A 14,250-nucleotide genomic window follows, 5' to 3' on the forward strand; every position below is an offset into this window, starting at 1 on the left:
ACATGGTGAGCTTTGTTTGCTTTGTTCTGTTCATTCAGGAATATTAAAGAGGAATGCAACATCATAACACCAAAAGAAAACAGAAGGAAGAAGCCAACTTATTCATAGATAAAGGGTGTCAGACATCAAGGGAAGATATGAAAAGTCCAGGGGTCCATTTAGATTTTGCTTGCTTCTTAACCATAAAAAAACATGGCACTCAAAATGCAAAGAATGAGAATGTTATTCACCTGTAACTCATATTTTGTTTGCTTTTTGTTACAACATTGCCTATTTTTCATTGAGTAGACATCTGTATCAGTAATAGGTGACGGGATAGCGAAAGAAGTGTCCATTCTGAGGAGTACTACATTTCCCATAATACACTTAACAATGTATTGAGTACCAATTTGTCAATAATTATATTTTACAGCAATGTAAATTGTGGTATCCATGCTACCAGGTAATTGTAGTCATGGGCGCAACCCACAAACCACATCAATGACATTTTGAAGGGGTGGACACCCTTGATTGAGTACTTTAATCTATGCTTTGGCCTATTGCAAGCAACACCCACCAAGCAGTGGCTACTGGCAAAGCATAACTTGTAAAGAAATAGGTGTAAGGACAAAGGATTTTATTATTTGCCACCACCAGTGCTGTCAAATTCCTCAGTTGCTGAAGACCACGGCTGTCTAGTTTTGATTTCACCTCTTGCCTCTTTCTTCCAGCACCCTATACTTTCTGTCTCTTTATCTTGCTCTTGTAGGTTCTCGTTTTCCCTTTTCATTGTTTTCATATCTTTCCCTGCGTTCTCATTTGTCCCTTTTCTGCCTGAAAAAACAGCTTAGACCAACTATATTCATGTTTTATGTAGCATAACAAGTTATGTTATGTTACAATACATTATATTAAGTTGTGTTAAATTTTATGTTATGTTACTTTATGTACTGTTGTGGTACGTTATGTTAAGTTACGCTACTTTATATTGTGTTAAGTTATGTTAAGCTTCATTACTTTATGATGTTACTTTATATTGTGTTACTCTATATTACTTTGTTAAATTATGTTTTATTATGTTATGGTTTCTACAAAGCCAACAAATCACTCATCGACCTAACCACTTTTTCACATGGCAAGTATAGGTGACTTAAGATCAGCGATTAGAACACTGTACTTTCGAGAGCTCCCTTAAAAACAATTTAGTGGTTTAGGGCCTATAATGGCTGGCATAGGACTCCTGTTCCAACATTCCAATGTAAATCTTTGAGCTACTTCCATTTTTAATTTAGAACACTTTACCCTCAATGTGTCACATGTTCTTATAGACCTATTGCCTTTCTACCTCTAACTATACCGATCAGTGGCGTAGCTTGACCTACTGCCACCCGGGACAAATGCTAAGTTTGCCGCCTGGTGCAGGTAAGACAAATTGTTCATGGGGGATGGTGGTAGTTGACAGGCACTACTTCCTCACCTCCGCCCCCTTCAAAAACAGTGCTGCCCAGGGCGATCTTGGCCCCCCCAGCAACGTCACTGATACCGATTGTTAAAGACCATCTCCCTCGTTATAGGCTCACACCTGCGCCTCGGGCCTATATCTCTTGTTCAGGGTCTTTCACAACTGGCATAGCCCTCAGCAAAGGGCTATAGAGCTGTATTATATAATATATAATGGCAAGCTATATGGGTCAATCAATGTTATGTCAATGTTATCCATCTTGACATAGAATCATGTAATAAGTCCTGGTCACTATAAATTAGGTACTAGTTTGAATTGCTATGACGTCCTGCTCCTTTGAGGTATGGCGGTTTCTTGACACAGAGGTGTAGCGCCATATGGCCTTAAGTGGATTTAGATATTCAGATTATCAAACCAATCAAGGAAAAGTGAAACTCTAAGAAATATACGCTCAATCAACAGTGTTTTATGAACATGTAACAAGGAAAGTATGTAATGGGATCACGTTAAGCTATGGAAACATTTCATTGACTTGTAAAGCAAGAGCCCAGGCGACTTATGTCTTAAATGTCACCTTGTAAAAAGCGGTTGCATAACTTCAGACGCCAAACAATTTACACACTCGATTTATTGTTTTTTTTATTACTCTATTATTTTTCTCAAGGACCCAAAGCTGTGCATTATACAATCCCAGCACCACCGCAACATTCACTTTTAAAAGCATATGAATGTGTACTTTATAAAAGGCTTCACAAGGAAAGCTGTTTTCAAATATAAACTTTTCCATAAGGGGTTTAAGCCTCATTGAAAGCAAATGTTTCTGACAAGTACTAGTTTCATATAAAACACATTTTCCTTAATCCTTGGCAGAACTGGTGCATGATACCTCCACAATGTGCTGGCACGCAGATTTATTCGAGAAGCGTTTTACTTGTTGTCAGTGTGCCAGCAGTAACCCGCATGCTATAGTTGCTGCTTTTCGTGCCTATATATATTTCAAAAAAGTAGGACTGGGCAAAATTTGGGAAGCTGACTTTTGACAATTTTGCTACTTTAAAAAACATAAAAAGATCACTACGTTCAATCCATTGATGCAGCTTTAAAGATAAGGGTTGGTGAAAAATCCTGTAAGAATGTCTTTTGTGGCGAAACAAGCCCCATAAACGAATCTTTACAGACAATTTACCCTTGAAAAAAAACGAATTTCCTGAGAATATTTTGAAGGACGTTTCCCCAATAAATTATATGTTCAATTTTCTTGTAAAGCTGCTAGGGCAGATTAGCTGAAAATGAAGAACTTTTTTATAGACCTATAATTCATGGTTAGAGAAAGTTTTCCACCAAGGACATTGAATCTGACAAACACAAATTTCTAGTAACTGTGAGGTCCCAAGAATAATGTCTTACAGCTGTGAAGAAGACACTTTGCCAATGAATAACTCAAATACAGCTACAGAGATCACCTTCAAAGTTTGCACGCACATAGCTTAATATGTGTAGAGACTTGAAGCAGGTAAACACAGTGCAGCTGTTTGCGAAACAGGGGTTTGAAGCTGTTAATCTAGCATGCATATCAGTGATGTTCAAATAGGGATTTGTTTTTTTTGTACGTCAACATTGTGGGGAAGAAACAGGACTTTCAAAATGTTAGGCATTAATTTAATTTTCTTCATGATTTATTTGTATTTATCCTTAATTGATCCTACTTGGAAAAACAAAAAAAGATGGTGAGTGGAATTCTTAAATTAATCTCAGGCATTTGTAATTCATTCAGCTGCATTCAATTTCATTTCTTGGCCATTGACGCTGCAGATAGAGACCAACCATATGCGAATCAGACTTGACCCTGCCTCTAGAAGGACAGTCCAGTCCAAACTGCCACACCGGTACACCACAGCATCCATTAACCAGTTTTCAGCTTTGTTGAGCTTCATCCAGTAGTGGCCGGCACAGATAAGAGCGGTGAGGCGGGGCGAGGGCCGGGCACGGTGGGGTTCAGGGAAGTCGACAGATGATGGCATAAGTAACATTGAATAAAAAAAAGAAAAAAACCACTTACCTTGCGTTTGCTGCATGCGGCAAGCACAAGGTAAGTGGTTTTATTTAATATTACTTAGCCCGTCGTGTGTCGACTTCCCCGACCCCCACCCCGCCCAGCCCTGTCCCACTGCCTCACCGCTCTTACCTGTGCCGGCCACTACTGGCTTCATCGATGCAGTGTATTATGAGACTTATGGTATAGTGAGCATGGGAACCATGTCTGAACATGCTTGTCAAATTAGGACATCGACTTAAAAAAACAAAAAGGTAAAGTTAGAATGCTTGAATCAATTAATTAATTTCCGTCTTTCGTAATTACTCGGGGTATCATTCCATTCCACCATTTTGCCCAGTATGCCGCTCCAGAGACCACCAATATACAAATCATACTTGATCCTCCCCTTATAGGATCAGTCCATCCTCAATTGCCCGGCCAAGTCCCCTCTGGATGAGAACACAAACAACACCCTAGAACGGTTTCGGGTTTTTGTCAGTGACATGCAGCTTGAGTCTTATGTCACTGGAAGAGTGGGACCAACATTAGGGCACACTTGTACAAATCAATATTTTTGGGAAGAAGAAAGTTGACTTTGAATGAGCCAGTCTTGATCTATTTTTCAGATCAATTCCTAGAAAACCTAAGAAAGTATTGCTTTTGTTATGGACCCTTCCAGTGAAGACCCCGAGATATGTCTCCCTGGAATCTATGTCAATAAGAAGCAATCACTTTTGGAAGGAAGGCTAGTATCCCACTCAAGATAACCATTCTGACTCATTTGGTCATGTAGATGCAGAAATTGATGGTGATGCAAAGACCTTCTGTCCATTTGTCAACTGCGAACAAGTGGGAATAGAATATACAATATGCCCTGCAAACGGACCCTCCCTATGGATCTCTTATCACTGTTCCAGGATCGCTAGGAACGGTTCTCTGGTGACAATAGTGAGCTTAAGGTAAGATAGTAAAAAGTTTCTCTCCAATCCAAGATGTCAGTGGCAGTTTCACCCATACACTGGAAAATATATCACTGAACAAGAGAGTCGCATATTCTTTTTCCGAAGTGAAGGAAATTGAAGCTAGCACTTTTTATAGACTTTTGATGTTTTATCCGCTGCCACACAGATTATGTTCTTTTTTACTGTAAAAACAGAGGTAAACTCTTGCAGTATGAGCTTTAGGTGCCACCAATGACACCTGTAGGTCTAAAGGGGCCTACCTAGAAACATATTTGCTAGTGATCAAGTTATCCCTGCCCCAGATTAATGCATCACAATGTATCGTCATTTGAAGTGGCATATAGATCTGAATGCTACATTTTCTGCTGCTTCACAGGATTGATTTGTGTTTGGCATTTTGCAACCCCAACCTGTGACTTCTTCCTGGTATGACCTCATGTGTGTTTGCCTGGTGACGACGCTGTGCTGAGTTTTGATACAATCTCAGTTTGATCGCAGCTATTGTCCATTGCATTAATAAATGTATCCACTCTTTAGATGTTTTGCCTCCACTAAGCATCAGCCACACTATGAAATAATTCTGGAAAGATGGGTCAAGGGATATGAGGATTTGGAAATAGCTTCATTAATTGGAGTCGTAGATCTTAATGACCTCCATGAGCACCTCTTCCAGCATCAGGGTGAATTAAATCTGGTTGACTCTTGAAGGAAGAAGAGAGGCAGAATGATCTTTGTCATAGATGTGGACTCTCCTGACTGAAGCCCCATAAATGTGATGTCATCCACACGTGCTGGAAATATCCATACCTTAGAAAGGAATTGCTTGCTACTACCTCCATTCTTGGTCCCTCCATAGTATCAGCATTTAAGACAGGCTGCATCAGAGGTGGGGAGTGAGTGGAAGACCTAGAATGTTTGAAGGCTCATGCCAAGCATCTGGGACATCATAGATGCTCAGGGATCAGGAAAGGCTGGTGCTCTGACCTGAATTTTTACTCACCCAAATAAATCTTTGAAGAGGTCCTCAATGACCTTTGATTCGTGAAAAATAAAACTAAAGAACATTTTGAGGCTTAGTAGAATAGGCTGGCCCAAGAGGCACTGGAAGCCTTGGTCTGAAGTATCTTGTGTGAAATGGGGTGTGATTATCAGGGATATAGCATATACAGTGAGAATGTGAGCAAATGCCAAGAGCCTTGTCACAGTATGAGTAACCATACTCTGTCTCTGTGCTAAGAGGTAGTGGCCATCTTGGAAGGTTGCACAATTACTGCTAGCACAACCTAGTGAGCGTCTAAGTTTGATAAGTGGGCAGATGAATTGAAGGTGTTATGATATCTGGTAAAAGGGAATAGTGGAATTGAAAGAAAAAAAATCCTAAATATTTAAGACTTTCCTCCCTCTCTCCCAGACAGGACTCAGGGGAACCTAAGGGATGCAGACAATGTGATGCTATTGTAACTGCCTTTTGGCTGAATACAAATAGGCACTGATGTCGATTAAAACTTAGCAATTCTTTGGTTTGCAGATCGAATATTAGTCATTACTCATAGTGGGAATTAAGATGCCAAACCCCATTTGCACTGCAACCAGTATTGCCTTCACATGGGAATAAGAGCCTCAACCCTCCTTCAAAGAGGACTTGTAATCTCTATTTGGGTGCAAACATGATTTTGCTCTTGAACCATGATCTCAGGCAGCGAAAAAAACACATTGCATTTTTTTCCTTACATATATTTTGCTATGTATTACTTGAAAGACTGCATGGGGCATTAATACATCACATCCCGTCTGTGGGGTGGAATTCAGAATGGGGAGGTAATATCGCCCCATTAAATACTGTGCCCTGTGGTATTGGTACTTACTGGCTGCCAGATCAACAATGCAAATAACTTGTCACTTGTAATGAGGCCTTCAGTGTTTTAAGTGGTTTTGCCAAATTCTATTTGCTATGTTTAATTGTGTACCAATTGACAAGATTTGGAAAACCATTATTTTCTCTTATGATTATTATCTCGGAAAATGGTTCAGTTTTCCCTTTCTCTGTGAAAACAATTGGGGAACAGGTTACCGATGTATTATGACATATGTTAATATGTGGTGTAAATTGGAGAAGGTCAGGGTAGATGTTTGAAACAAAAATGGTGATAGGAGGCTGCTTGCAATAAGTCTAACCATTGGCAATATCTCTGGCAGCACTCCAACCCAACGATCTTTTGCTAGCCATGCCACCTCTGTTTAGACCCACCCGTATGCAAAACAGTCTTGATCCTGCTCCTCGTGGGAACAGTGCAGCCCAAACCGCCACGCCAGGTCCTCCCTGAGCCGGAACACAAGCAACCCAGAACCGGTTTTGCCCTAGTTATAAGCTCATCAGTGGGTACATGTTGTGGTCAGTGACACAGTGAGCATGAACCCGTGTCTGGGCATACCCATGCCACTTAGGGTGGCACAGGTTCAAGAAACAAGTTCAACATCTAAGTATCCATATAGTTTGAAGTTCAATATTAGTTCAGTGAGCAAGAGTGGTAAGTGGGCCGCAGACCAATGCCAAATCAACACCAATGCATCTTTAATACTGAAAAATGCCAACCCATCAGGCTCAGATCACTTTTCTGTCCTCAGAGAGGGGTTTGAGATATAAGGAGCCTCACATGAAGGATCTCAGGTTGGCCCCGCCAGGGGCGCACTTTTATTCTCTGAGCTACCCCTCCTAAGCCACCTCTATTTCTCTCTCCCCTTGTCTCACTGCTTACCATTAATATTTCCAGTGTTCACTACATTATTATCTCAGTATGACATTAATTTATCCTGAAATCCTCTTCTCTCTACCTCTGTTTCTCCCCTCCTAATTGTTCCTCTAATACTGCAATCTTTTTACTTCTTCTTTGTTCCTCATCAGTTTTCTTCTAGTATTCTACTTATATTTTACTACTTAGCAATCTCCATGTGTCTCTCACCCTCCGTTTTTCTATTATCTTCCCCCTGACAGTTCTAGGCATATCTTCATAATCTATGTCATGTTTTAATGCATGCAAATTTAAAGATGAACAGTTAATTTTTTCCTGATTTTACGGATTAGTTATAGTAGTTCACTATGTGTTCCACAGAAAAGTTTTATCTTGCAGCTCTGTTTTAATGAACTGTTGACTAACACCTTTTGGCAGAGTGGCACTTTATATAAATGTGAAATACATAAATACATTTATGAATATTGCCTCGAGACTATCTAAAAAAAGGAAGAGGAACTGGGGCATGGGTTGTCCTTTGTGGACATTGCTCCATCTTGAGTGCTCCATGCGTACTTTGTCCTCTGTGAGCATTGCTCCATCTTGAGCACTCCACATGTACTTTGCGAGCATTGCTCCATCTTGAGTACTCCATACGAATTTTGTCCTTTGTGGGTATTCCTCCATTTTGAGTAATCAATATGTACTTTGTCCTTTGTGGGCATTGCTCTTGGGTACTCCCATGTGTTTTTTGTCCTCTGTGAGCATTACTCCATCTTGAGTATTCCATACATATTTTGTCCTTTGTGGGCATTGCTTCATCTTGAGTACTCCATACGTACTTTGTCCTTTGTGTGCATTGCTCCATCTTGGGTACTCTATGCACACTTTGCCCATTGTGGGTATTGCTCCATCCTGAGTACTCCACCCAAACTTTGTCCTTTGTGGGCATTGCTCCATTTTGAGGACTCCATACATACTTTGTCCATGGTGTCCATGGTGGGCAGGCGCGCAACACCTATTGGGCTCACCGGGCTTCAGCCCACCTGTTGTGTGAGTCAGCCCGGGCTGAGACAGCTTCGCGGGCTGGCAACGATCTAATTGCAGCCGCACCCAAGTACTTCACAGTTCTTTAAAAAAACATTTACTTGTTAATGATTCTTTTTGTTGTGTTTTCACCCCTTCTTAGAGCCACTCTGCCTATGGCTGGAAGAAATCTTTTTCAGCCCCCTCCCGAAATTTGGCTCTAGTTTCCCGCCTGATGGTGGGCATTGCCCATCTTAAGTACTCCATACGTACATTATCACAAATGTTTGCATCCATGTACAGGTGATCATAGCTTATGCTTACGGGGAATGCTAGTCATTATTGTAAATCATACACACAAATATTTACGAAAGGTCATGCCAGGGACACCAGCATGTTAATCTGAACAGTAGATTTAGTTTTTTTAAATATGCACACAAGAAGGCCCACATTCCCAGAGCCCATGGACTTCAAATTACAAACAGAGACCTGTACACAGTGCTTAAATTTGTCAAAACAAAATAAATGCAAGTGCCCAAAATATTGATTTTAAAGCTACCACCACTTTCAGCATTGGCACAACCCATTTCCATAACTCACAACAGCCACAGCCTGCATGTGCTTGTCCACAACTGGGCATAATACCTGTAATGAATTTCAGTGACTGAACAAAGCAGGTAAACATGCTTTTCTTAAGTGGAGTTTGATAAAGATCTCCTCAATTTCTTTTTTAATATGTAGGTCATATTGTGTATTTTAAGTACAATTTTCACTTAAATTAGGAAATACACCATAGTCTCTGAAATGACACTCAAAATGGCACTTATGAAATAATTCACTATCATGTAGCATGCATCTCACACACCTTCTTAAAAAAGAGAATTCTGGGTATTTTAGAAATTTTAATGAAATCAGCTAAGAATGTGATTGTCACCTACTTAAAGAACTGCTCAACTCCAAGCATCACTCCATTTCGGCTAAATCGCTGAGTAAAGGGTATGAGGCTGTCCACGTCACAAGATATGTGGCCAGGCTGCAAGTAGTATCCTGGTGTTTTTGCAGGCATTGTGACTTTTGGAGAATCTGCATGAACAAAACAACGACCATGAGAATTAATGCATTTTTGTTCCTAACTATTTACACATGTTTGGTACTCATAGAAGTATGAGTCAATATGTATTATCATTATATTACTACCAATGTATAGTATAAGATTTTCATGCAACCAGGCTGACGCCAGCAGTGTTACTAAATGCAGTAGACAGATCAACAACCTGGCTAAGCACTACACAGAAAGTACCAACCAATAAACAATATATTACTGAAGAGTATGAGCACATAAAATCAATCACCAGAACATGCAGAGATAAGACCACACCATCAATGCATGAGCAAATAAGAACAAGAAACTGAGATTGAAAAACATGATTAAAGCACTGCACTACAAATGTGCATCAAAAATAAAAAGTAAACATGCTGTGACCTCAACATTGAAAAAGTAAAGCTACCGACAAGGGATTTTGTTTGTGAATAAAGTAATTACTTGGTTCTATTTCTTAGTGAATCATTTTGGGGGTGTATTTAAGCAAATTATACACCAACAGTAAATGTTATCAACAAGAACAATCTTCAGATAAAGAGTACACACACGGGATTTCTTTTTTTGTGAATAAAACACAAATCTTTTTATATATAAATCAGAGTAAAAAGGAGTACAAAAGAACCATTGGTTCGGGCAATAGATCATGAAAAGCGGGTTAAATCAGATCCACATTTCATCAAAAAACATCTATTTCAGTACAGTTTTGACAGAGACCAATCTCATCGTTGAGAAAATAATCAACTGCATTTATCTAATATTGTGAAATTAGATGATGGAGTCGATGTTTCGGTCTTGGATGGCAGAAGTCCGTCAGACCATCTTCAGGACAGATAGTTATTGCATGAAAAGACCCTTCGTGAGTTCTAGGAATCCCACGATACTTGTGTTTTGTTGTTTTATTATTGTCAGGACGTTCTGGTTAATACTGTAACCTATCAATTTTCTAACTTTCTTATGATAGGAGATTGATCGGGGGAAGTCCTTACTCGTTCTGTTTTCAAGTGATTTCTCGTTCTCATTCAAACGCGCAAAAGTCTGCCGAGGTCAGGAACGCCTCAACATGGCCACTCTATGCTTTCAATAAAAATGTTACATGCGTGGCTGCTTTATTAGTACTAAACCTTGCTGCTGTGCCATGTACTGTATTTTTATTGTTTGTGAAAGAGAGAATAGTAAAACATCACCTAAAAAAGCACCCAAATCACAGGCAGCTACAATGTTACAAGGCCGTTTAAATACGCTACAGCAGCAACTGTAAATACAATAAATCATCAGTTAACTGGGCACTAGATCTGAAGACAAAATAAATAGCTGTTTTTTAAAGTTAATATAAATAATAAATACAAAGAAAAAGCATACTCTGAACCATCTTTGACACTGAAGAGAAAACAGCTATTTTTTGGTGGATGTCAATAATGTGCATAGACGTGAAGGCAGACAATGAAAAAAGTGGAGAATATCAGAATTACAACGCATGCCTTTACAACGCATGCCTTTACAATGCATGCATTTACAAGGCAGGTAATATGTGTTGACCTTTGCAATGCATTCTTTTACATTGTTGTGCTTCTACAATGTTGTAAAGCTGATATTTGATAGTCATATATTTATATTTAATCTCATTTATATGTGTGTGTGTGCGCATTTACACACTGACAAACACACACACAGACACCCTCAAATAAATATATATATATATATTTTGCAGCTACAAATTAGAACACATCACCAAACAGTATGAAAGACGAAAAAAATAAACAGCACCCATCATTAAGGACTTGTCTCCAGAGTATGAACAGAACAAGTATATCAATGACTAAATGTACTAGATGCTGAAGCGGTGATTACAAAGGTTCAAACAGAAGAGAATGACACATTTAGGGCTCCATTCTGTGTCCCCTGATCTTTTAGAGAGGAAACAATGCGCCCAGGAAACATGACCAATATTGTGCTGTTTAACCAATGCAGCTGATATAGCTAACTCCATGGTTTGCGGGGGTTAGTTACTAGATATTACATGGGGGACCCTGAGGGTTCCCTTACAAAGAAGGAATTACCACAGGATTCTGTATTTGTGGTCCTAGCTCCCCAAGGTATTACTTATTTTCCAATAGACTTTCTCGCAGGCGATCAGCCTGTGTTTGAGAGTTGAAATATTCCTAATCTTCAGAATTACCTCAAATCTAGTCATCTCAATTTAGGAGAGTAACTCTTATTCCTCCTTGAATCGGAGTAATTGGATGCTTGTAATGCATGGTCCACTGTGGGGTGCAAATGTTACTAGGTGCTGTATCAATGCATCATTGTAACCCTTAGACTGGTGGGTCATTTACTGAAATATAGGTAAGAAACACTCGACATGTCATTGTCCACCTCATTCATCGTCCAAACATAAAATGCTCTTCTGAGCTATTGAAAGCGATTCATAGCAGGCCACACAGAGATCATTATGGATGAAGCAGGATTATTTCAAAGCTATAGCTAAGGAAATGTCAAGTCTTGGTTGTGCTGCCTAACCTCTCTGCGGCTTTGTACATGGAGGACCAGCGGTCTCTAACCAGGAGTAGAGGTCCGAGGTAACAAACAGAATCCTGCAGGGCTGATGCTCTTCCCACTGATCCTTGCATGTCTTACTGTTCGGGAACCAATCCATGCCTGACTCTCCTTATCCTTCATATCAACACATTCGGGCCGCTAGTACATAAAGCTATCACTGAGGATGGCCGAACCATCTGTCACTGAGAAGCTGAATGAACTCTTTACTTTCTACAAGACTAGATGAACTCATTCTGCTCAAATAAAATCCCTCCAGCACTACATCTCTCACTTATGTAGTTAAAAGAAACTCCACCTCTTCACACCTGGTTCAAAAACCTCTCTTCACTTGGAACCTCTTCCACCCAACTTGCAGATGTGATATCTCTTTGGTTCATCTTGGGTGAACATCTGATGTTGCAACCCCACACTTTGAGGATACCAAAAACCGTCTTTTAAGAACACCACCTATTAGACATACCGAAACGTATAATTCCTGATATCAATTTAAGATTGGACAGCCAATTCTTTCTCATATTCATCAGGAAGACATCATTCTTGTATGTGTTTTCAAGCCTTCACCCCAAAAACACATAAGTCCCCTTTTCAGATGAAAGCCTGGTTACCAATCCGATTAAGTCAACCCCACCACACCAGGCACAGATTATATGAATCATCTCCTTCTTAATTTACTAAACTCTCCTCTCGAAAACTATCTCAAAAACAATTTTCTCATTGCTGGTTGATCCCACGATGCTAAAGCAGGTGTTGCCTTAATTTGCCATAAATTGAGACCCTCCAGCTTTTCGCAAGGTTGTGATTTTGCAAAATAAACACATAATTTGCTTCTGGAGTTGATCCCTGCAATTTTCAAGATACAGACAGCAAAAAAGACAAATAAACCTTGCCCCTGTTTACACACAAAGGAGTGTGCTGTAAATCTGGCAGCACATTTTATTCTTGTAAAAATAAAACAAATTACATCTGCTGCCTGAAAGTATTTTAAATCTTCAAACTTCACTTCTTAGTTAAATCTAAATTAAACAACTGCAATAGTTGATTTTTTCTTTCCCAAAAATATGAATTACTTTTAAAGTGTTCTTGTGTGTGCCACTGCCTCCTGTCCAAATTTTGTGGGTGAGGCAATAAAGTTAATGCATTACTCCACTTAGCGCCTACTTCATCTTAACTTCCACTTTGGGTGGTTGATAGCATTATTTAATCAGTTGAAGTAACCTGTGTGGACCTTTTGCAGGTTCACATCAAAGAGCCTGAGCACACAAGATTAATACCAATAACATTGGATTAACAACTAACTTTGGGTTGCTGAGCAACATGCGGTCTGTTGTAAAGTGCTCCAACGCCTTGCAGTAGGCACTATATAAATTCAATTACAAGAGCACCTACTCAGTTTTTCATCTTGCTGTAGGTTATAAGAGTGCTACAGACTTAGGTAATGTCACTGTTCTCCAGATTGTGAAAGTCGGTTGTCAGCGCCATGATGTCTCACAGGTTGTTCTGCTTGTGACCCACACGTGTTAATGTGCTAGTGTTATGAATGCTAAGAATAGACCCCATAACTGTGCCAGAACTGCCTTGGTAGCAGTGGCCAAGTGGTTCAAGACCTAAGCTCTATAGGGATGTTAGAGAGTAGGTAACAGAGGCAGTTTTTCAGCTATCGCAAGTCAATGAATAGGAATGCCCCACCAGTTATCTACTTTTTAAGAGATCTATCTCATTTAATTGTAAAGCTAAAAAGAGACTGATACAAGAAAGCTAAGTTTCTTCCCTAACAGTTATGCATTCCTAACCCTGCACATGTTAGATAAAGCTAGAGACTATGGTATTGATTATAAGTGGCCTGTGTCTGGTTGGATGCGATAATCATCACATCCGATAAAACCCAAAACATAGGTGTTCAAAAGTTATCTGATGCAATGATTATCACCTACCCTGACTTTTTGGGGATTAACATGTGGATTTTGGTGCATACTGCTCCAGAATCCACATGTACTAGTAAATACTGTAATTTTTGGGGATTAACATGTGGATTTTGGTGCATACAGCTCCAGAATCCACATGTACTAGTAAATACGGTAATTAAATAAAGGGGAGGTGAAGTGCGAGAAATTGTGAACCAACGCCAGGTTGAATAAACAGGTGTATGCCGAAGGGATGTGGAAAGGAGGGGGATGTATGGGTAGAAAGAGAGTTGGTGTCGAAAGAATGCTTAGGAATGACAAGTAAATACAGGGGAAGTGAGTTGTGAGAGATAGAGGATTGGTGTAAAGTTGAGTAAACAGTTGTAGACTGAAGTATTGTGGGGTGGAGTGGGATGGAAGTGGAGTGAGAGTCGTTGGTAATGAACGTATGAAGAGTGCCTGCAGAGTATGGGGTAGAGGGGAGTTGTTAACATTGGA

The 14,250-nt window shown here is 39.8% G+C and overlaps 1 protein-coding gene across 1 annotated transcript in view; it reads right to left on the reverse strand.

The window, feature by feature from the left end:
* The window catches only part of HMCN1 (hemicentin 1), a 1,072,905-nt gene that overhangs the window by 776,627 nt on the left and 282,028 nt on the right, over nt 1–14,250 (reverse strand). Inside the window, exon 9 of the mRNA XM_085601687.1 lies at nt 9,132–9,276. Coding sequence (XP_085457813.1) covers nt 9,132–9,276 — 145 coding nt within the window. The remainder of the gene's footprint in view (nt 1–9,131; nt 9,277–14,250) is intronic.

Source organism: Triturus cristatus, chromosome 4_2 (assembly GCF_964204655.1).
Source record: "Triturus cristatus chromosome 4_2, aTriCri1.1, whole genome shotgun sequence".
NCBI lineage: Eukaryota > Metazoa > Chordata > Amphibia > Caudata > Salamandridae > Triturus > Triturus cristatus.